General features: G+C 39.4%; 1 protein-coding gene across 1 annotated transcript in view; it reads right to left on the reverse strand.

Moving 5' to 3' along the window:
* Positions 1–25,466, reverse strand: part of PKP4 (plakophilin 4) — a 239,164-nt gene that overhangs the window by 27,877 nt on the left and 185,821 nt on the right. Inside the window, exons 8-11 of the mRNA XM_077761029.1 lie at positions 23,743–23,931; positions 21,627–21,846; positions 13,655–13,793; positions 12,392–12,605 (exon numbers count right to left, since the gene is read on the reverse strand). Of these exons, the coding sequence (XP_077617155.1) occupies positions 12,392–12,605; positions 13,655–13,793; positions 21,627–21,846; positions 23,743–23,931 (762 nt within the window). The remainder of the gene's footprint in view (positions 1–12,391; positions 12,606–13,654; positions 13,794–21,626; positions 21,847–23,742; positions 23,932–25,466) is intronic.

A 25,466-nucleotide genomic window follows, 5' to 3' on the forward strand; every position in this document is an offset into this window, starting at 1 on the left:
AACATAGTTTTCCTTGCCTTTTATACGAAAACCAAAAGAGATGGCTGTTGAAACCACCATCTTAGCTCTGAGGACAGAAGAATCCCATTTCACTTACATCTCTAGAAACAGAAGACTTAAAGTAACATGCCAGAATTCCATCCCCTCAAAACTGTGAAATAGAAAAGCTCAGTGTTGCCCAATTATAAAACACTGAAGTGTTTAAAAATACGTAACCCGTCTGGAGACCAGGTGACTATGCTATCTTTTGGTCCACTGAGATGACTTATTGATCATAAAGCCAGTCTACTACAGGCTTTCTTTAACCTCAAAAAATGTTCAAAATTATTCTTGACCAGAAAAAAGGAAAAATTCCTTTTTGCTAAGTTTGTGACCTTCAGAGAACCCATAGCAAGGCAGTTTTATCATCTGGCACTGGGTTATATTATCCCTCTAATCTGGTACTTCACCATGTAACACAAAGAGCTACAGCACTGGGTGTGGATTTAAACTAGCCACTTTGAATATCAAAGCTAGTCACAAGACACTGATTTTTTTCTTCCCCACCTTCTATTTCAAAAATAAGGTAATGGAAAGACTAAACAATCAGTTTCGATCAACCAATATTGGATAAAGAAGCTCCAGTTAAACTTAAAAGCCTTAGCTATGGAATGATTAATTTGGCTTTTCTACTCAAAGTAAAAAGTGCCATTCTTGAGACCAGTTAATAATACCTGTGTGTACTCCACCTCACTAAAGTAGTAATAAAACAGTGTTCTCCCCACTTAGTCTGTCTAGGGCTTCATTTAATGGGTCAGGAAGAATGCTGTTAGAGTAGTAAGTAATGAATAGAAAATACACCAACTCCCAGATGTAGCAAACTGTTGAAAAAATAGAGTTATAGGATTAGCGTTCTCTATCAACATGATAAACCTCCAACTCCTGAGGTCCTAATGCGAAATTTGCTTCAAAAAAATTTAGCAGCATACTCCTGGAAAAGTTAAAAATAAACTATAACTTGGTTTAGGAAGCTTGAGGTTTTTATTAATTTAAAGCAATTAGCTATTTGTTGTGAGAACTAAGAATATACACATATAAACTAATTTAGAAAATATTAGAGAATGCCATGCATATTGTTGTAGAGAAAGCTGCTTATTATCCACCACAGAAAAAAGTACACGCAATCATGAGTAACCAATAATTGCAAGAAATGCTACCATGAGAGATGAAAGTTCACTTTCCTCACAAAGAATGAACAAAGTAATTAAAACACTATCTCCTGTAAATCCTACTGCAGAATTTTGAAAGAGCTCATACTTAAAACTAGCTTTATAGCTATTATAACAACCGACTGATAATTTTGTAGTCAAATTATAAACCGATTTTACTCAGTAATTAAAATAATGGCACTATTTGAAAAACGTATTTCTTAACTGATGTTAAAAACCAACCAAACAACATCATTTCTCTGGTAGCATAAATATATAACAGCTTGCACAACTGTTTTCCTTTCTGATATGAAAGAAATCTAAAACCATTTATTTTTATATAGCATTCAATGTTCCAGTTTCTTAATTATACCCCTCCCCCCAACAAATGTTTATGGACATCACATAAAGAAACAAAATAGCCCAAAGAACTAGCACACTTCAAACAGCCCCACTTTTCTTCCACAAGTTAGCCTTATTCTCGGTGTCTGTTGTTGATGTCACATCAGTCCTGCTCTTTCACAAGGTGTCTATATGAGGTAAACAGAACTACCCAAGCCTTGGTGGGGTGGAGAGTATTATAGGAGAGAACAGATGATGAGGCCCTGCTGTTCGCGCACAGAGAAGCATGGTGACCGGTTTCTGTGCCTCAGTTCTGATATATGTGTTCATTCCCCCCTTGCAATTCTTCATCTGTATGCTCTTTGGAACAGGCTGGTGTTGGGATACCCATCTTGCAAGCATTTTTGAAAAGTGGGGATGAAATGTTAGGCTAGAGTGATAAACAGAAGATCAGGTTTTAGATTGCATAAGAAGGTCAGAGTGTGTGTGCATCTTGCAAACTCAGTCAATGGATAACAAGGCAGGAATGTGTGCTTCTGAACCTTGGGCCACTGCCTGCTCCTACACATGCCTCCATTATTATTCCCCTAGACAGTCCCTGGCTGAAATACTCATGATCTAGCAAATACACCCCTCCATTCCTTTCCCTGAAGCTCTCCACTAACACCTGTAGGGTTTTTATAACACTCTAAGGCTTTTTCTTGGGAGCAGAGAAATGTCGTGACTCTGTGGCTACATCTGGTCACAGTAGGGCCTCCTATGTCCCTGTCCATTAAAGTTATACAGTTTATGCCTTTCAGATGCATGTTACTTATACCCAAGCATGGTAGAGATATGTGTTGTCCAACAGAGTAGCTATCGGCCATATGTGGCTGTTGAGCACTTGAAATGTGTCTAGTCCAAACTGAGACCTGCTAGACGTGTAAGATATAGAGTGGAGTATGAAAACTTGGTATGAAAAAAATGAATGCAAAAGATCTCAATAATTTTTATATTGCTTATGAATTGAAGTGATTATTTTATATTAAGTTTCATTTATTTTGAAAGAGCCAGCGCAAGCCAGGGAGGGGCAGAGAGAGGGAGAGAAAGAATCCGAGTGCAGAGCCCAACACAGGGCTTGAACCCACGAACCATGAGATCATGACCTGAGCCAAAATCAAGAGACGTCCAGGCGCCCCGAAGTGATTATTTTAGAAGAACTGTGTTAAATAAACTGCATTGTTAACATAAATAAGACCTGTTCTTGTATCCTATTTATATTTTTTAATTTTTTTTAAATGTTTTATTTATTTCTAGGAGAGAGAGAGAGAGAGAGAGACAGTGTGAGCAGGGGAGGGTAAGAGAGAGAGGAAGTGACAGACTCTGAAACAGGCTCCAGGCTCTGAGCTGGCAGTCAGCACAGAGCCCGACGCGGGGCTCGAACCCACGAACCGTGAGATCATGACCTAAGCGAAAGTTGGACGCTTAACCGACTAAGCCACCCAGGCGCCCCATCTTGTATCCTATTTAATGTGGCTACTAGGAAGTTCAGAATTAATGTATCCTACATTATACTTGTATTGGAAAGTGCTGGTAGAGACACTTGTTCATTTCATGCAGCATCCAAGGGGGACACATAGGTGAGTCCTCTGCTCTCAGAGGCCTTGCCACAAATGGTCACAGTACGAGGGAGCCATCAAAAAGCATCCAAGAGTAGGAAGAGCACCGAGCACAGAATGCATGTCATCTGCACTAGGCACTCCATATCCATCCTCATGAAAACGCCAAGCAGCAGGTATTGTGTTTACCCCTGGGGAAGCTGGTACCAGGAGCGGGGGATTTGTCTGGGGCCACAGAGCTAGAAGGGAACAGATAGATCTCACTCCAGAACCCAGTCACTCCCGACACCATGCTGCTTCTCCCTGGATGTTTTTCTGCACAAGTGAACCTGTCTAGTAGGATTGAGGACCACTGCATCCAGGGTGGAGTATGGAGGGCAGAAGCTAGGGAGAAGCAAGCAGGTTTGGGCTGGGGAAACCCAACTTGGAAGGAGCCAGAGTAGAAGAGCCTCGAGGCTGTGGCGAGCTTAGAAGGGGAGGGCAGGGGCTGCAGACACAGACTTGCCAAGGGGGAAAGTGTGGAAGGCAGGGACAGGTGTGAGTCCAGGGATGAAGGGGAGGCTGGTGGACCAGAAGGGGCCAGCCTGTGTTCCAGGAAGCACTGTAGAGGGAATGTGATGAGGACCTGAAGGAGTGAGGAGATGGGAAGGCACAGAGGAAGGGCAGGTGCTTGTGATGAGAATCTGGAGCCTGATGCAAGCGGAGGGGAGCATCCAAGCGGAGCCCCAGTTCGGCATGTGTGTGAGGATCTGGAGCTGTAACAGGAATGAGGAAATCCAGGGGCAGTGGGAAGAGAGAGGTACAGTGAAAAATGCCTACCATTTGTGGCTTCAGGCAAATCACTCAAGCTTTCACAGGATTGGAATGCTGTGAACAAATTATGAAACTGAAATGGAACTGAAATAATGGGAAAGCAATTATTATGAGTGGGACAGAAATACTGTCTTTAATCCTAGAAACACCTTTTTTCTCCCTCTGGATAAATGCTGAGGAAACAAAAGTCATGGTGGTGTATAATTGCTCCCAGGGTTCCTGGGATGCTATACCGCCCTGGCAGGGGTTGCTGAACTGTGTGCAGGCACTCCTAGAGCAGACGAACACACAGTCCTGGGCCTGGATGAAAGGCATGGCTCATGGCTTCCTTCTTCCTGCCCTGCTGCCAGGCTTGCTGCCCTCCTTGCTGGCCGGCACAACTGGCTACTTAGGTGGTGAGCAGTCCAGCTGCCCTGAGGGCTGGGTCCCACAGGGAGGCCTGGCCCGGCCAGCTGGGTGGGCCTTCCCTTGCTTGCCTGGTTGCTCTCCATGATTTCCCTGCACACAGCTAAGGTACACTCCATATCAGCCATGGAAAAGCTTCCTCACATCCAGCCTTGGGCATAGTGGTCACCACGTCTGGTTTCAGCAGCAGTATCAAGAGGGTGCTTGGGTGGTGTGGGAGAAGGAGACTCCCCTGGAGGGGCAATGTGGAGTTGATGATGGCCTGGGCTAGTCGCTGAGGCTTCACACAGTGGGGCTCCAGCCAACATATCCAATTTGAAGGGAATTTCTCCTGCTGTTTAAATTCTTTCCCTGCCAAATGATATGAGCGATAGATCTTTCGAGTCTTTAAAGAACATAAGGGTTAGCCTGTGTTTCTGTGATTTTTCAGGTACAAAGGTGGATCACAGCATCTTTGAAAAGATCTATCAATTTCTCGAGATCCATTTACAGAGTCACATTTACATTTCAACATATTCTTCTTTATTTCAGGTAATTTTCCAACTTCATGGGTAGGTTGAGAGGATTAATTACATAATGTAGCTGCAGAGTTCTCCGTATCCTGGAAAAGTGTTTCCGCTGAAAATAAATCAGCTTACAATTCAGAAATGCTGACTGAGAACTGCCCATAAGCGATGTAAAAGATGGTTCTTTTTGTCAAGGGTAGTTTGTAAAAGTGAGCAGGTCACACAAAGGAAAATCCACCCGAGAGAATCTGTGATGCAGAGGTGGCAGGGAGGGCAGTGATGGGGCCACCGTGGTTGTTCTTCAGGGTACTTCAGCCTCTGGCACAGAATTAGGTCACTTACACTACCCTAGAGATTTGCCTGAGAAAAAGTCACTGAAGCGATATGTTCCATGGCTGGCTTTGATGGATCCCAGGAATGTGCTTTCCCACATGCGCTAAATCTTCAACCTCGTCGTTGTATCAGCTTAAGAAGCTAAGAGCCATGAGAAGTCCTACAGACTCAGAAACTGCAAGGTACTTGTAGGACCTGGGCTGGCGTCTCTTGGGCATTTTCTTTTTAGATTTTCATTATACGGCTTGATCTTTCTTAAATATACTGGCTGTCTAATACACGGAGTGCGTGTGTCACTATGGGGTCTCTCTTGTACTGAGGATTTCTACTCTGATCAACAGCTGACCACCTGAATTCTATAGGGACCTCTGTGACTTCCCATTTGACTGCTTCATTTTGCTTGAAACTTAGAAGCCTACACATAAGGGGCGCCTGGGTGGCTCAGTCGGTTAAGTGTCCGACTTTGGCTCAGGTCATGATCTCACAGTTTGTGAGTTTGAGCCCCACATCAGGCTCTGTGCTGACAGATCGGAGCCTGGAGCCTGCTTTGCATTCTGTATCTCTCTCTTGTCCCACCTCAGCTCATGCTCTCTGTCTCTCTCTCGAAATAAATGAATTAAAACATTAAAAAAACCAGAAGCTTACACGTGAAAGGACATACTCTACGTATAAGGTTAAATCCTTTCACACTCGAACTATAAATCTTGAAATATTACAAGATGAAAATCACATTTTATGTTTTCTAAGCAACCCTAACACTTTATGATTATACCTGATCAGTAGTTTGATGTGACTGTGCTAGTGGCCAAGTTCAAACACAGTTCTCTGTAGTCTCAGGTGAAATTCAGAGAGTAAAGGATATGTTTTTCTTTCTTTTTCTTTTTCCTCTTTTGGTGGTAATTTGAAATAATAAAGGAGATGAGGCTTTAAAATGGGCAGATGCACCCCCAGACTGTGTACCAGCTCAGTACTTTTCAGTGGCTGGAAGAGAGGGGACAGAGGTAGAGGAAGGAAGAGCTCTGGCTTGCATACCAGGAACCCAATCAGGCCTCAGTCTCTCTGGAACCCAGTTTCTCATCTACAAAATGGGGGACGGAACAGAAGACTTCTTTAAGGCTCTTTCCAGTTCAAAGTTCTGTGACTCTGAATTAGGAGTTGTCCCATCTATAATACACCGTTGTGTCTTGTTACCAGTTAAACTTATTTATCATTCTATTTCTTATTACCAATTTTTATCGTTTGATATGTTCAGTGAATAAGAAAGCACATGATTCTGTTGTTCTTGTTTTATAAAGTGGGCCAAGTGTAAGGATCCCACTGACGTTGGCTGAGAAGTGGGAAGAGATGTTGCTAGATTTCTGGAAACTACCCATGCAGCTCCTGATGGCTCTAGTGGTCCACAAAAAGCAGGATAAAAGTAATAAGCCAACTCCTCTCTGGACAAAAGAACAAACAACTGTTTTGAAGGCATAATGATTAGACCAAGGGGACATGCTTAGTAAATTATTTCATCCTGTAATGGCACTTACCATTCCAAATGGCTGAATGCATGTCCACTAAGCTCTAGCTCCTTATAGAACATCCTACTGTTTGCTAAACTTTAGCCTGGCCCATCTACCCTTCCTCAGTGCATGACTATCATTTCCTTATTAATTTATTACCTAATTAGAAATATGGAGCTAATGATCACTAAGGGAATAAACCTAATTTCGTGTTTTGCATAGTATCTGAAATCCACTGCTGGCATCTAAAAATTTTTAAAATAAACAGTGTGGAAATATTTTACTTAGCCATATGGATGAATAATCACCTGCTAAATTGGAAAGAATGTGAATGTAGCAGTCATTTAAACAAAGGCTATTATTATTCAAGAACAAAGGCTACTTTTTGGTATTTAACACCAGTGTTAATAGGGGTAATAGAAATGTGGTAGTTTGGGGACATCTGATACATTAAAAAAAAAAGGTAGGCCTCCAAATTCTGTGAAATATCAATTTCTATAGTTTTTAAAAAATGATGCTTTCAGAATGCTCAATAACTCAGAACTCAGATTTCCCGGCTTAGAAACACTATTTAATTATCTTGAGCAAATGAGTTCAACATATCTTTTCTAGTGACAAGATGTTCCCATTTTCCACCCATAGCGTGTGGCCTAGAAGACATTCATTTTATTACTCAACTGAGAACAACCATATTTCATGCGGCTTTCAAGTTGAAGCACAATAAAGGCAAAAAGTATCTTTGTAATAAAAAAAAAACCTCACCCTAAGCACCAAGATAGATCAGCAATTACTAAAAGAAAAGCTCATTAGGTTCAACCTGGAAAATATTCAACACGATGAAGAAAACACAAGAATCCTGTTACATAGTAGAGGACCATTTTAATTAACAATGACAGCCATACTGTCTTGAGAAAACACACCTGGCAAAAAGTATTTTTCCTTTTTTCCCTGCAAATAAAGATGTGGCCCAAAGTGCAGGTGCTGGGCAATTATTATATTCAAAGCAAAGGGGAGGCATCTTTTTAAAAGAAGAGCTAAAACTTCTTCATTTACGTACATTAAAATACCAAACTGACACAAAGGGACTAGGAAAAAAGTAAGCCTTTGAATTAGTAACTAGGTTGAATTACATACGTTAAGAAAATTAAAATACCTAGTTTTATAGGGGATAGTGATTTCTTCCAAGAATACAATATTTTGAACACAGCAGTTCCTTGTACTTTAACATTTCATGATCCTAAGCTGACAATAATCTCAGTTGAGGAGCGCCAACACCATCCCTGCAAAGGGCAAGTACTGTACTAGGCTGGCCAGGGGCAGCGTAACTCGTGGAGACATTGGCAGGACACTGAAGTTTAGAAGGATAATGTTCTGTTTTCAAAGAGGATTTTAAAGGAGATGGGCAGCTCACAGGGAATGCTGAGTGATGTGGCCACAGAGCGCCTAGCTGCCCATGTTTGGAGCAGACATGCCTTAATGAGAATGGTTCAGCTTGAGACACACCTTCCTGGTTAGGAAAGGTCCAGGAGGCTGGATGTAGGGTGACTGGTCTTTTCCTATAGGGTTATTCTTAGGCCACATGAGCTCTTGAAGGCCTATCTGCTTGCCTTCTCAAGCCATGCTTAATATTTTCTTGTTGCTCTCTGGAAAACCCTGATGCTCAGTCTTACCTCCACAAAGCAGTGAGCTCCCCATCTCTGTGGGTCTGAGCACATCATGGGTGGCTATGCTGTGTGGAAGCTATACGGGGAATTCAGGCACTGGGTAGCTGATGGAACAAAATTCATTTTGAGGGCTCCTCCGACCCTGTGATTGGCTTAAAGACAGCTTATGAGTATTTGACTCAAGGAAGAGTTAATGAAAGAGCCCAAGAAGTCTTGATATTGCCAGGCTTTAAAACACACCATGGATTAGTTATTCTAAAAAATATAAGGAACATCATTTAGAGGTGGTATCACTAAATTCTGGAACTAAAAAATGTGAAATATAATTTTTCTTGTCTTCATAAATCTTGGTCTACAAATATGAGCATACATGCAAAACACACACACAGACACAACTGTGCTAGATTTATATTATGACTTTGTAGTTTCATATTAGCTGGATAATGTTTATATACAAATCAAACCCAGGCTGACATTCAGCGTTCTGGAGCTCGAAATTCACTTTTGAAGTCCTCTGATCCAACTCCTTTATATATGTCAACTGAGTGAAGTGTTCACACACTGAGCACTCCCATTCCAAAGCAAACACTACTTTTGAAGAGAACATTTCATAAGCAATCAGTTCATAAGTCAGTATAAATTATTAGGAGTAAAAGTATAGAGTTATTATTAATTCTTCCTCCCATACATATAAGGACAAAAAATACTTTTAAAGCCTAAAAGTTACTGGCAGTGTTTAAAAAAAAAAGAGAGAGAGATTGGTGCTAGTTTTACACAGGAAGCAATATGGTCTACTGGAGAAACAGTGCTTTTTGAATTAATAAACACTCGTATCCTCCTTTCAAGGCTAGGACCCATTTCTTAAAACATCTTGCATTCTCAGCAACTAGTACTGCACCCACAAAGAAAGAGTGAAACATGGAGGGAAGCATCTAAAGTAGCACTTACATCTAGAGTATGCACCGGGCAAATTAGTACATAAAAGCTCTTAGTGAAGTCTGGCTCTACTTCAAATAAATCAGACTTATTCTCAAATGAAAAAGAAATTGCAAAACTTTCATGTACTTGCTTCTTGTTTATCACTAAATCTTATACATTCCTCGTGCTCCAAAAAAACACTATAATCATTTCACCCAAGGATAAAACCTCAGAAACAAAAATCTAACAAAGACCTATTCTTCCTGTGAGAAATTATGACAGAAGAGAAAACAACAACAACAACAACAACAACAACAACACCCTACACATCTATCATGACTAGTTCATCAAAAGAGAACCAGATCTGAGTAGAAGCTATGCTTTTAACATCAGGCTTTTCCCTGGATTGCCACTGATCTTGCAGGGAGCCCACACACATCAGTTGGCAGTCTTGTCGGCCGCACAGGTGTGACTGGGAGATGTTATTTGGACAATTACACAGGAAGTTCACAGTGATGGGGAAGAAACACCAAACAAGGAAAGAAAGCACTCATGCTGCAGACACATGGTCTCCTTTGAGCCTCCCTCACAGAGAGCTTAATGTAAGGGAGTGATTGTGTGTTGACTTCTAGAATGGATAGGTCTATAGTCATCCTTTTTTCTTAGCTCTATTTATCCTGCTCTAATTTTCATTTTATACACATATGCCATACATATGTAAGTGTAAACAATTTATTTTTTGGTGTGAGAGGGTTTGATGCCTCCAAAGCATTTGAGAGTGAGACATTACTAACAAATCAATATGTAATTTAGATGTGTTAAAGCATTAATACTCAAACTATGTTAAGGCAGGCAGTCCAATGCAGACTTCCAGATTATATATAAAGTTTATTCTACTTTTAGTATGTAAATTTCATACCTTGTTTGGAGTACAGGGTACTATATTTTAAATTTTAATATCTTAGGAGAAAGTTGATTCCCCTCAAATATTAGATTCATGACGGTTTGCTACATTCCCCAGTGTTACTGAATTATATGTGACAGAACCTACAGCTCTGATTTCATCATGAAAGCCAGTGGGGAATGCAGTTAATTTTTTTAAATGTTGTTAGAGATTTTTAAATTAAATATCTCAGGCATGAAAAATAGCATAGCAAATATAAGATACCCAGGTAACTACTATCTAGCTTTGACATTTTGTCTTGTTTGTTTCAGATTTCTTTCTTTCTTTCTTTTCTTTCTTTCTTTCTTTCTTTCTTTCTTTCTTTCTTTCTTTCTTTCTTTCTTTCTTTCTTTCTCTTTCTCTCTCTCTCTCTCTCTCTTTCTTTTTTTAAGAGAAAGAGAGCTGGATTTAAATCCCCCAATCCCTTTTTCTCTACCTGTCCCCCCACCTGCCCCTTAATCTGTCTTCTGTCATTTGAATGAAAAATTTTAACTTTATTGTCGTGTGTATATCAGAAAATAATTTGTAGCCTCAACCTGCATATTATGACACTTTATACCACTAGTATCATGCTGTGCCTACCATTCCACCAATGCTTCTAGATATTTATCTATATATCTATTAGATATACAGATATTAGAGCTATCCAAAGATAGCTCTAATGCATTTGTCTTAATCCTTATGTCTGGTTTCACTGTGTGAATGTACTGTCATTTATTTAATTATTTTCCTACCAGTGAATACTCAGTATTTCCCCCCAATTCTCTGTTATAAATAATGCTGTCATTAATTTGCCCTGCTGCAGAACTGTTCTTTTACCTGGACTTCAAGCACCCCTGAACCCAACTGACACTGCTACAATGTCATCACTCAAGAAAAAGCATCACTCACTTCCTTCTGTTCTCTCACTCCCCACATTGGATCGCTGTGCCCTGACCATGACGTGCTTCTCTTTATTCCCTCTTTTCGACCACCCACCCTGTCCTTCCTTCCCTTTTTTAGTTTATTTACTTATTTTGAGAGAGAGTGGGAGAGACAGAGAGTGCATGAACAAGGGGAGGGACAGAGACAGAAGGAGAGGGAGAGGGAGAGAATCTCAAACAGGCTCTGCTGTCAGCACAGAGCCCGACACAGGGCTTGATCTCATGAACTGTGAGATCATTACCAGAGCTGAAATCAAGAGTTGGATGCTCCACTGACTGAGCCACCCAGGCGCCCCTAAACCACCCCTTCTTTCTATCATAGATGTGGCTCAAGCTATTACCTTGAGATTACAGGCCTCCCAGATGCCATGTTCATCTACTTCAAATCAATCCCCCACCCTGCTGCCTGCTGGAAGAATGCATTAAAGGCCCAAACCGGCCACACCACACCCTATAATCACCCCCACTGTGTATGGGACACAAGTTCCTCACAAAAGTTCCCCAAACCAGGCCTGCGTTTCTCTTCGGCCTTGCCTTCCTTCAGCATGCCTCTCTTGCCAGAAGCTCTGACCCTGTATTCCATGCTGGCTCAGAACCTCTGCCTGTGACTAGACTATCTCCCCAGCCAAGGCCTCCACATCCTTCAGGGCAATTTTGGTTTCACACCAACCAGGGGACCTCCCTGCCCATCCTCTGTACTCCTGGTTGCAGCCCCCACTGAGTCCTGGCATTTGCTGCTTCTCACTGACATTGCCAGAACCACTCCTGTTCCTCCTGATCCAGAGTGCTACTTGAGGGCAGAGGCTGAGGTTTATTTACATGTGCATCTCTGGGAGCCGGGAAAGCATCTGAGGTACGAACAGGGATCTGGACCCTGGCTGAACTGAAGTGGAAGGTAGCCAATCCATTAAGTGTATTTTACTTTCATAATAAAGGAGAGCTGTTCTATTTAGTACAAGTAGATTTACTATGGAAAACATCATAAAAAGCTGTATGCAGTCCTCCGTACAAGACATCTGTTAGCTGATACTTACACACTAAAGAGCAATAAGTGATACTAGTCAGGACGACCCTGCAGCAGTGCAAGTGCTTTCTGAATCATCAAATTAAATTAGATTCAGCCTTTGTCACAGTTGTGCACACTGTATCATGATCTCCTACCTAGAACCTCCAAGTCCTTCACTGTGCCACCACATAGGACATCAGCTAGATGGCTTTCAACATTTCCTCCAGGACAAGATCACATTGTTTACCCACCTGTAACAAGCTCCCTTACTTCTGCATCAATAGATTTTCTCAACAGTCGCAACAAGGCAGGTATCCCACCGACATTCTTCATTGCTATTTTATTTTCATCCGTAGACTTGCCAAAAACAAGGTTTCGGAGGGCACCACAAGCATTCTTCTGAACTTCCAAAACTCTGTGGTCCAAAAGATCAACCAGATGCTTGATTCCCCCTAACCTACACACCTAGAGTGAAAAATATGAGGTATCAGGCGTAAGCGACACATGATTAAAAAGTGATCAAACAGAAGTCTGTTATGGAAAGACTTCCGAGAAAATGGACAACTCCAGATCATTTCAAAAGGCTGCTTTTTATTCTAAATGACACATCTTTCATAAACATTAAGGACCCTTTCCAAGATGAAGCTCTTTTCCTGGGTTTGTGGCTTAAAAAAAGGAAGGGAGTCTTAGGTGGATTAATGGCCAAGTGTAGGTAGCATAGTCCTACTCCACCCTCCTAAACACACAGAGGGGTTATGCTCATACTTCTGTGGGTAATGAGCAAATATACAAACACAATCAACCTGTATGTATCAGAGGTAAGGATTTTTGACTGAAGTCATTGGATTACGGAATTGTTTCCCTAGACAACTCTCCCTAATTTTCTTCCATTTGTCAATTAATTAGTATATTACATGAATATTTTCGGCTTTATTTCCTTTGTCCACCTTTAGCTCAGTAACTGGTATGTTGTTTTGCGTATGAAGCTGAGGAAAACACTTTAGTTCTATTTGCCATTGCACGGGGAGCGGGGGGTGCTAAAAATGTTAAGAAAGAATCTGTATGTCATAGGACACTAGTCAATACCAATGACTCACTGTATTTCTATAAATGCCAAAAAACTTTAAACTCTGAAATAAAATACTCATTTATGTTCAGTATTAGTAACAATTATAAATTCTCTGTAACTTGGCTTAATTGCATGTCGGCACTAACCTTGACCAGAATCTCATAAAGTACATGAGCTCAGTAGTTTCATGCATAATTTTTATCTAATAGATTTGCAAAAAAATACTTTAAAAATGTAAGTTAAATCGAATTTTGCTTCATGTTTTATAAGTAAGCTAATGAGTGGACACAGGATTTGAAAATGCTAAAAGCACTCCAAGAAATATGCTCATCTGGGTTTCTCCTATGAAATACTGAAATGCACGGTTAAGAAATAAAGGAGTATATGGTATCACAGTATCCCTTTAAAATGGCCAGTGAAATGCATCTTGTAATGTATGAAGCACATAAGCACATGACTGCTCCATGGCAAGACACCGCCCCAGNTGCTGCAGGTAGGCGGCTGCATTCGCCTGCACGGAGGGGAACTGGTGCTGCAGCATGTGAATGACTTCGGGCAACTCAGGGTCACGCCAGGCAAACTCCCTGCGCAAGAAAGACACAGCTTCAAAGCAGGAATGACCATGTTTTAACAATACACTCAATGAAGAGTTTGTCATAAGAAAAAAGGCTTGGCTGAGACTAAAATTGGAAGTTACAAACTCCTAAAATATATAATGTAAGGCCCTCTTCCCCCGATGAACATATGCAGAGGCTGAGATGCTTCTGATCTTAAAGAAATCATGCTTCACAGAAAGAGGTTCAAGAGAACAAAGGAAGTTCTTAATATGAAAAACTTTTCCATTCTCATTTTCTTCTTTGATTCTAATTTTATGCCTTTCTACCTATGTCAGATATTTGCAGGTGTAAGGCTCAAGTAAACAAGTGCACTTGAGTCAGGTGAGAAGTCACACCTGAGCAGAGAGAAAGAAAGGCTGCTGGGAATAGGCAGATCTGGTGTCAGCCTGGAAATCGCAAGCAATGTGGGCCTGATGACTTTTAAGAAACTTTGTATTTACGGCTTCTCTTGATTATAAGAAATATGGAAAATTATATTAAAAAATATTTAATTGGTAATCCTATAATCAGAGAAAACCACTGTTGACATTTCCTGCTGCTTCCCCCCCCCCCCCNATATTTAAATAGCACTTCATATTTCATGGGCACTTCTTCTGTGCCAGGCACTATTCTAGGCATTTTATATATATAGAGTCATTTATTCTTTTTTTAAATGGAACTACCATTTAATTTCAATTTAAAATTTTTTTTTAACTTGAGAGAGTGTGCATGTGAGGAAGCAGGGGAGGAGTATTGGGGGAGATGTGGGGAGAAAGAGAGAGAGGAGAATCTTAAACAGGGTCCATGCTCAGTACAGAGCCCAACACAGGGCTCGATCCCACAACCTGGGTCTGTCATATGACCTGAGCTGAAAGCAGGAGTTGGACACTCAACAGACTGAGCCACTCAGGCGCCCCATTAATTCATTTATTCTTATTGCAGCCACATAGATATGGAGGTTGAGACAGAGAGGCTAAGCATCTTGCCTAAAATCACCCAGCTAGTCAAGAGAGCAGTCTGCTTTCAGAGCCGGTGTGCTATCCTGCTTACTTGTATACTGAGTATACAGTCATACTATGCACTTACACTTATACTCTGCTTTTTCAGATAACATCACATTGTGGGAATTTTCTGATGTCAACTGATTGGCTCACTGTTTAGCATCCTTGTTAAATGTGAATTTATTCTTACATAAAGATCAACTTCTTAGAAACAGTTCACTGGGTGGCTCAGTTAGGCGTCTGACTTTGGCTCAGGTCATGACTTCACAGTAACCCTGTGTCACACTGCTGACAGCTCAGATCCTGGAGCTTGTTTCAGATTCTGCATCTCCCTCTCTCTCTGCCCCTCCTCCACTTGTGCGCCCCCATCTCTCTCACAAAAATAAACATTAAAAAAATTAAAAAAACAAATGAATGGTTCACAAAGCAACAAATTTGTGGATTTGATTACAGGATGAACTACTATACAAAATGAATAAAATGAATACTGTTTAATAAACTCTAAAAAATCTTTAAATTGACAACCCAGTGTTCCTTCTACTGCCCAGTTTATAAAGGTCTAGAGTCTCTCTTGATCTGAGAGGGCTCCACGCATTAACTCACTTGTCCACTACAAGGGGCAACTTAACCCTGCATACACATACACACCACCCATTCAAATGAATACTGAATTCTTACTACGCTGCAGGTGTCACAGCAGGTGCCAGAGAGATGCAAGCATTGGATAAGATGTGGTTTGGTGTACAAGACTCGGTACATGAAACCATGTCTTATTCAAGGAGTTTACCCGTGTCAGGCACTGTATCAAGACCTTTATATGTATTACCTCATTTACCTTGACTGTTGCCACATGGCATAGGCATTATTAAATAACAATTGATAGAGGTAAGGAACCTGAGATTAGTAATAACTGATAGAGGTGGGTGAAACCCAGGTAGTCTCTACGCTGCCTCCACAAATATGGAACAGAAAGCAGAGGTTCTGTAGCGGAAGAGTGAGAGAATACAACATATACAAGATCACATTTATAAAGGAAGATAACTCTGGTGGCCAAGTAAAGAATGTATTAGAATCAGAAAATATTGGGGGCGCCTGGGTGGCTTAGTCGGTTAAGCGTCCGACTTTCGCTTAGGTCATGATCTCGCGGTTCGTGGGTTCGAGCCCCGCGTCGGGCTCTGTGCTGACTGCCAGCTCAGAGCCTGGAGCCTATTTCAGAGTCTGTATCTCCCTCTCTCTCTCTGACCCTCCCCTGCTCACGCTGTCTCTCTCTCTCTCCTAGAAATAAATAAAAAAAATATTAAAAAAAAAAAAAGAATCAGAAAATATTGGTGCCAAGAAGACTATCCAAACATTTGCTCAAAACAAAAGAGAGCCATCCTTGACTTCTCTCTTTCCTGTATCCTTCTTGTCCCACCTCTCAGCAAGCTCTGTTGACTATCTCTAAAATATTTCCTATAAACCCAACCCATCCATTCTGTTCATCTTGCCTGACCCAACTAATAGCCTCCTATGTGCTCCATCTGCTTCAAAGAGCAGTCCCTTTTCCCATCTACTCTTTGCACAACAGCCAGATGATTTTTTTGAAAACTGAAGCCAAGGGTAAGATGGAGATTTCTGTCTTGGGGGGATGGACTTAATGACTTCTTAATAGACACGAATACCACCGATGTCAAAAGAGGCAGGAGAAAAACCACACAATCTGGAGTTAGACTGCCTATACTGAGGTCCTAGGTCTTTCATTTACTATGTGATTTTGAAAAGCATTTAGTTATTTGGAACATTACTTTCCCCATGTGTATAATAGGAACAAAACAACTATCAGTTGTACCTTTTTTTTTTTTTTTAATGTTTTTTAAAAAATTTATTTCTGAGAGAGAGAGACAGCATGAACAGGGGAGGGTCAGAAAGAGAGGGAGACACAGAATCCAAAACAGGCTCTACACTCTGAGCTAGCTGTCAGCACAGAGCCCGATGTGGGACTCAAACCCACGAACCGTGAGATCATGACCTGAGCCGAAGTCGGACACTTAACTGACTGAGCCAGCCAGGCGCCCCAGTTGTACCTTCTTCTTAGGTTGGCTGTAATGATTAAATTGTGATGATGTATATGAAAATATTTTACATACTTTGAATTATGATATGGATGTTTTGTTAATATTCATCAGCCTTGAGAAAGGAACTAAATAGGGTTATTCTGTATAATAAATTTCCTTTTATGCACTGGAACTATGTTAACTATTTCTGGTCAAAATCTGTCTAGCCTATTATGTAAATCTATGCTATAATTAATTAACAGACTGCAAGGTGTGTGATTTAATTTTTCCTTGATGACTCAAAATCATAACAAATACACATTTTTGTCCTCTTTAAGTGGCACAGATATGGTCAAGATTTTCTGGCATCACTGGGTACCATAAGGGCCAGACTCCAGCTAGAGATGGGCAGTCAGGCTTGGATGGCATCAATTACAACCCTGATTTTCAGCAGAAATTTACCCTGGAAACACTGCTATCAATTCATGGGCTGGTTGGAGAGCATCAATGTCTGTCAGGATTTGCTTCATTATAATCTAAGCCCAGACCTCTGTTTTCAGCCATGATAGAATAACTGATACTGGACTTAGTCCTTTCACAAAACACAACTATAAAATGTATATATGGAGGAAGTGTTTTTAGGTCCTGAACAGCACTTAACACAAGATAATCCCTGAGAAACAGGAACCCTCATAGAAGCCCCATATACCCTGGCTTTCTGCCTGGGGGCATTTTTTGAATCATGACATAGGAAGCCGGACTCGTGAAGCAGAGCAATAATGGACTTCGTGAGGTGAGGGAGAGATGGGAATTTGGGGATGCCAAAATGGTTGGAATTTGTGGGGCAGGGAACTGGGAACTATGGAGAAGAGATTCTACAAGTCTGCAGGAGGATTCCTCACAAGTCCTTAACTGAATGCTGGGCTGTATATGTCCATGACACATGTGCAGGTCAGATGCAGTAGCTATTGCAGGACAGAGCTGAACATAGGCCAGGTGATTCTGGACTTCCAGCCTAGTCAGATCACACACCTTCCTGAGTACCTCAGCATTTAATCTCCATAGAGAACTATACCAAAGAGTAGAAGCATATGCTAGGAGTAAAACAAACCTGAAACAGATCCATCCCAGAAGAACAGAACCAATCTTGACAGAATCAAAAGTATCGGTCAGCAATTTGGTTATCTGCCACAATGAAAACTCAGAATCCTAACAGGATACAAAATAATCCAGAGTCCCTACAATGTATGATCTACAAAAGTTAGCATGTGATTTAAAACTGCTAGGTATAAGAAGAAACAGAGAAATGTGACCTACAAAAGTGTAAACAAACCAAACCAAACCAACCCCAATACTAGAAACAGACCCAAAGTAAACCCAGATGTTGGAATTGTCAGAGGAGGACTCTAAAAAATCATTATGGATGTGCTCAAAGATGGAAAGGAAAACAGGGACTGAACAGATGAAGAATGTCTTCAGAGACATGGAAACTATTTTAAAAAAACACACACCAAATTCAAGTATCTGAAATAAACAATTCACTGTATGGGTTTACCAACAGATTGGAGACTATAGAAGAAAAGACAGTAAATGTGAAGACAGATCAACAAAAAATATCCAATGTGAAGAATAGGGAGAAAAATTATTTTAAAATATAAACAGAGCTTTAGAAACCCATACAATAATGTCAAGTTACTCCAGGAGAGGAGAAGGAGTTTGGGGAAGAGAGGAAAAAAAATACTTACAGCAATAATGGTTAAAAATGTCCCAGTTTTGATAAAAATCACCAATCGAATTCAAAGAATCTCAGTGAATCCCAAGCAAGTTAAATGTAAAAACAACAATAACAAAAAAAACCCCATAGGTATTCCTGTCAGGGTAAAACTGCTGAAAGTCAAAGATAAAGAGTAAAACCTGAGAGGCAGCCAGAGAGAAGATACTATCATTACATAAGGAGAAGAATGACATAAATGACATCTGATTTCTCATCAGAAATAATGGTGACTGAAGACAATGAATGACATCTTTTAAAGTACTGAAAGGAAAAAACTCACACTTGTCAATCTGGAATATTATATCTAACAAAAATATCCTTTAAAAATGAATGAAATAAAATCATTTTTAGATAAATTAAAGCTGACAGAATGTGTTGCTGTCAGACACACAACAGAAGAAAGGCTAAAGGAAGTGCTTAGACTGAAGGGAAAGGGGTCGAGATGGAAACTGGAATTTGTAGAAGAACATATAGGAAGCGAACTATATGTGGTAAACATACAGTAAATATAAAGTCATTTGTTCTCTTAATTTTTTTAAAAAATAAAATTGACTATTTACAGTAAGAATAGTTATGGGTTTTATTATAGTAGAAGTAAAATATTTGACAACATAAAGGTCAAAAGAATTGTACATGGTATTATTCTGCTGGACAGTACAGATTAAGCACTGCTTAAAAGGAACACCATGAATGCTATTTACGTCACTATCACTTTCCATTGGAAGTACTTTTGTTACTGCTTCTAGATGTATCACTTATATTACTAATAAATTTTGCTTCTACGCTCAACAACTATTAAAAGAAAACACAGACTTCCCTTTATACGGAAAACATTAATAACTTCTTCAGTCTTAAAATTTTCAGGCTAATTATAATGCAGCATTAATGGTAAAGAACATGGGTTTAGAAGTGAATAAAAATATCACTTCGTTTGCGATTTTCAAAACTAAAATTTAAAACCTGTCATGAGCTTTTTATTTTGGTTTGAATATTTAAATTTCAAATTCACCTGGATCTAGAATAAATGCACTTATTATAAAATAATCATTTATTCAACTTACAAAATACATTATCAGTGGAGTTTCACATAATCAAAGCTAGCCATAACAGTTTTATGCATTAGACTGCAAAATTATCATACTATGAATAGCTGAAGTGTATTATCACACATGAAATCCTTATTTATCATGAATCTACTCATACCAGAGGTCAAAACTGAAATCTTCAGGGACATTTATTAAGCTCAAAGCTCTAATCACACTTCACTGTCTTTCTGGATAGCTGTTCTTTTTCTCTGCAGGTTCAGCCGAGGTAAGATCTAAACTGCATACAATTCAAAACCCTTTTGGGAATTTCCACACCTATTAGGGTGTCTTAGTATTTTGGCATTTTGAGAATTTAAAAAAATGGAATCATGTGAAAGAATTTTTGAATTAATTATATTGAAGGTACTGTAAGACAAATTATTTAAAAACCCTTAATATGTCAAGAACATGGACTAGTAGAACCAAATGTATCTGTGAACTATTAAGAATTTTAGGCAAGAGTCATTTTGTGGAATGGTTTTAGTGAAGCAGTGGGCTTCCCATTCAACTCAAGAGTACCTTTAGTTATTTTGTTTAAATGGCCAAAATCTCACTCATGTTTTTAATTCACATTCATTAGAATAAGTTGGTAGGTTGCTAAAAATGAATCGATAATTATAACAATTTGCTAATAAAACAACAATTTGTTGGCAAAGAGTGAATGAAATCTTGCTAATATATACCTTAATATACACTCAAGCTGCTTAAAATTTAGTGGTAATTCCATTCTTTTAGAAATTAAAATTCTCTTTCAGTTTCTAAATATCTTTTTTATTTCCTAAATATTTTTTTAGCAAATAGTTTATTGTCAAATTAGTTTCCATATAACACCCAGTGCTCATCTCCACAAGTGTCCTCCTCCATGCCCATCCCCCCTCCCCCCCACATCCATCAGTCCTCAGTTTTTGTCAGCATTCAAGAGTCTCTCATGGTTTGCCTCTCTCCCTTTCCCCTACCATTTCCCCATTTCTCCCCCTTGCTCCTCAGTTAAGTTCCTCCTAATCCTCCTATACGTGCAAACGTATGATATTTGTCCTTCTCTGCCTGACTTATTTCGCTCAGCATAACACCCTCAAGGTCCATCCATGTTGCTACACATGGCCAGATTTCATTCTTTCTCATTGCCATGTAGTATTCCATGGTATAGATAAACCACATCTTCTTGATCCATTCGTCCGTTGATGGACACTTAGACTCTTTCCATGTTTTAGCTATTGTTGAGAGTGCTGCTATGAACTATTTCCTAAATATTTTAAGTGGCCTTCATTAAAGATGAAGCTACTTTTCAAAATCAATCAAGTACTAAATGACTCATACTTATCTTAATAAAAGATTCTTTCTCCATGGCCAAATAAAATGAAAAGGAGGAAACATGCATTACTGGCCAAATTTTCTTTGCTTATGAGATAGGAGAATTTCTTGTAAACTACTTTCTTCTAAATGGCAGAAAACTTTTCAAAGGATTTAGTTAATAAAAGCACAACATAGCATTGACCAGTAGGATTCAAAATGTACACAACACTGGTCTTTTCTAGTTTAAAACCCCATCTATTTTTTTTTCTGATGTCCTCATCTAAAAAGTCAGTCAGGATTAAGGAAATGGGGTAAAATGACCCTTTAAAATCATGCATACATATAATCCAGACTCAGAGGCTAATCCAGGGAGTGTTCCTGGTAAAGCACTTCAGTGATGAGTGCTGCAGATATTGTATGCATTCTCTAACTTCTAAAGCATCAAAAGAAGGAATCGATCTTTAAACTGAATTAACGTCAGTGACCTACAGTGCTTAAAATACAACTGGAAATACTAGAGATTAGGAGTTAACTAATACTATCATAGACTTGGCAACTTGGAAAAAAGTCAGACTGAAGGAACCACTGATGCCTGTGATCCTGCAGCCTGTTGCACATTCACAAACAGCACTTGCCTGGGGTCTTTCTGAATGCTGTCTATTGATGGGGACCTTGTGGTGCCGTCATCGGCTGGCGCTGCGTGCTGAAGCCTGTTATAATTGCACTCTTGCACTCGGTACTGTATTGGCCTGTAGGGCTCTGCGTAGGTAGCTGTTGTGTTCAGAGCATAATTATTTCTTTGGTATGTAAGGGTGCTTCGTTGGCTGGATGTCCTTTGCAGATTTCCAACACCTACTGGAAAGTCAACATTTTTCAAAAGATTAGTATACTCTCCACAAGGTGATACTTTTCCAAGTGAAGCTATTTTAATTTTAGGAAAGATTATAGTTTTTAACAATTATGTAAATTGCTTTATAGATTTTACCAATATTTTCAATGTAGATTTTAGGTTTTACTAATCTAGCTTTTTAGTGCTAAAAAAGGCACTTAGGGTTTTAATATACACAAATAATAAGTCAATTTGATTAGCAGAAAAGAGCAAACATAAAACTATAAATCTGCTTACATGACTGATCTTACTATGTTTATAAAGATTTAGTAACAAAAATGCAAGCGAGGGGCACCTGAGTGGCTCAGTTGGTTGAGTATCTGACTTAATTTCAGCTCAAGTCATGACTGCATGGCTCGTGGGATGAAGCCCCATGGGGCTCTGTGTTGACAGCACGAAGCCTACTTGGGATTCTCTCTCTCCCTCTTTCTCAAAATACTAAACTTAAAAAAAAATGCAAGAGAAATATAGGAAAAGAATGAAACTATTACAATTGTGCCATAATTCATTTTAGCAATAAAAAGCAAGATAATTATTCAAACCTGTAGATAATTGAAATCGTCAAACTTTGTGCACTTAGTGTACAGAGGTTACTTATTTTTATCCACATTTTAATTATAGAACTTTGGATTTTGATAGTATTGGAAAATTTATTTCATAAGAAGGCTGATATATTAAATTCTTCTCTGGGTAGTCCCTTAAATTTTTGGATGATGCTATATATAGAAGTACTGTACACAATATATAACATTTCTTTCTTAATTACTCCAGAAGCTATTTCCCCAATAATTGCAGACATGTTCTTCCCCCAATTAAAAGATTTTAATAACATTTGTTTCTTAATCCTATGAAAGAAATTCCTTGGGAATTCCCTTCTATTTCTAGATAGGAGGCTGAATCACAAATCATTTAACATAGCCAATTAGATCTTTAAAAAAATCCCTTAGAGAATGTAACAAATGAAATATTTCTTTACTAACATCTATTAAAAATTGGTACATTCTATTAGAAGAAATACCCTGCAGCAGACCAAACTGTCAGTTTTTGGCAAAGAACCAATTCAAATATAGTCTTCTCCATCTTGGTATTCTGGGAGGCATGCATCCTAGAGCTGTGCCTTTGTGGGGTTACCACGTGGGCAAGTTCATAGATCTGTACTATCTTAAAAAAAAACAAGAAAGAAAGAATAAGAAGAAGAAGAAGAAGAAGAAGAAGAGGCCTTTTGGGATTCCATGACCCAGACCAGCAGCACAATCTAGCAGCTCACGTGGCCAAGGGCCAGTTTCTGCTCTATCAGCCACTATGGGATGGCATAAATGTGAGAGTGGGGGGTGCAAGGGTGTGATGCACTTGTCCCTGTTTTTATTAATGCAGTGACAGTATTCTGCCTCAGACCATGTCCATCATGAGGAATATTTCACATTCTACACATAGACAATCAGAGGAAATCTAGTATCTGAAGAAGAGTAATACCAAATATACCTGGGCTACATACACACTGAAAGAAAGATAGCCAAATAACTCATAAAGGGATCTTCTCTAACTACATGTTCCAGGCAACAAAAACCACAAAGAAATATCTCAACTCAGGTTTTCCTTTCTATATCTAATATGTATCTAACCCAAGGAGAATCAGATGTATACCTTTGCAGACTTATTTGTGAATTAACAAAATAATCACTGAATTCATTGATTAAACAAAGGTAAAAATATATCACTTATAATTGATCTGCTGTGACAGCTGCTGATCTGACAGCTGAATGGACATGATTTCGTTCTAACAGGGTACCAGTCTCAACAAAATCCTGCTGCTCTTGGGCCTTCACATTTGGGAAGAGCAGCTAAACAGCACCAAGGCCCACCTGAGCCTGTGCGATACAATGCTGTCTGTGATCCTTGGAGCTCCACGGTCCCGTGGTTTGGGCTGCGGTACACGGGGCTGTAGTAGGTCCTCCCCTCATATATAGGAGTGATGTGCAAGTCAGGAGACACAGCTGAACGAAGGTCTTGCCCAAGCTGGCTGTGCTGACTAGCATAGGAACTCCGTAAGCCTAGAGGCAGGAAAATTACATCATTAAGAAACTGAGAAAACTGTGGAGAGGTTAAAAGCCTTAATTCATAGGACGTAACCAATAGGACCCAATGTGAAGACTAAACACTGAACCTAGTGAGCTTTACAAAAGAAGGATGCCCGATATGAAACGGATGCTATATACATCTTTAGAGATAAACTTTCTCTTCGTGGCAAAATAAAGGTCATTTTTGTAAGAAAAAATTATTAAGTGGTCTGATACTCTGAAATTCATTCCCCCAACTCCAAGCTATTTTATCATGGTGATCAGAGAGAATGCCCTCTTCTACTGTTACATGATTTTCACAGTTAAAACATAAAAACAATGGCTCATGCCATTCTCGTCTCCTGCTCTGCAGAACTGAATGACCAGTTCTTTGGGGGCAGGGCCCACCATGTCCCACACCTCTTTAAATCTCAACATCTAAGACAGTGCCTATGTAATAGTGCTTAGTAAAGACTGAGGTTCAAGAATACTTTTGACATGTCTCTCAATTCACCCATATGAATTGAGAGTAAATTTTTACATGTTTTACAGTAAAACATGAAATTTTATGTTACAAAATTTGGACTATTGTCAATGAAGTAATAACATTTACTTAGTATTATGAGGTATTATTTTACTATTTGTTATCACTGTAATTTTCCTTAAAAATGGTTGTTTTTGCAGGAACCCACATACCAGATTCTTGTTTACCTTCTTTCTAGTGCAAAGGAAAAGTACAAAGTTAGTACATTAACACTAAATCACTTGAAATACTCATTCATTCAAATTGCTAATAACTAAGGTTTACACATGGGATTTGTGACTTAAAAAAAGTACAGTTCAAACTCAAACATTTTATTTTCTTAAAGAAAGTTCATTGGTACATTCTATATTAGGATGCTTAGAAGTTTGTGATTTGTCATCATTAGTAAGTAAAATTTATCACTTGGTAAGAATAGTAACTAAGGTTACATTCCAAATATGAACATGAGAAAGCACAAACATATCTGAAGTCAGCACTTACTTGCTTTTAAAAAGATTGCAAATAATTAACACAGTATCTAATTACAAAAAGATAGGTTCATTCACATCCCATTAGCTTGGTTAATCATATCACAACAAAAAGCAAATGGGCCTGAGCGTTGAGTGATAATGTCGCTTAGTGAGGAGTAGCAAGAAGTTTAATACGCAGAGCTTCTGAAATGAATGATTATTACCTATCGTGGACAGCAATGTGACATGGTAAGAAACTAAAAGAACCAATGTGGGCTTTAGCTACTGGCTATTCACTTGCTAAAATGGCTAAAAAGACCATAGGCCTAAACAATCATGTAATTGGGAGATGATCCAGCCTAACCTCCTTTCAAAACCAAGGAAAGGGAGAGCCCAAAAGGAAATGTGATTTGTCTCCATCAGAGAACTACTTCCTGGTAGGGCTGAGAGGAACCCAACACTGGACACAGTGAACCTTCACGGTTCAATAAGATGTGGTCTGAGAAATCTTGAACTTGACAGAGCCCTCCATGAAG

Source organism: Crocuta crocuta, unplaced genomic scaffold, assembly GCF_008692635.1.
Source record: "Crocuta crocuta isolate KB4526 unplaced genomic scaffold, BGI_CrCroc_1.0 scaffold153, whole genome shotgun sequence".
NCBI lineage: Eukaryota > Metazoa > Chordata > Mammalia > Carnivora > Hyaenidae > Crocuta > Crocuta crocuta.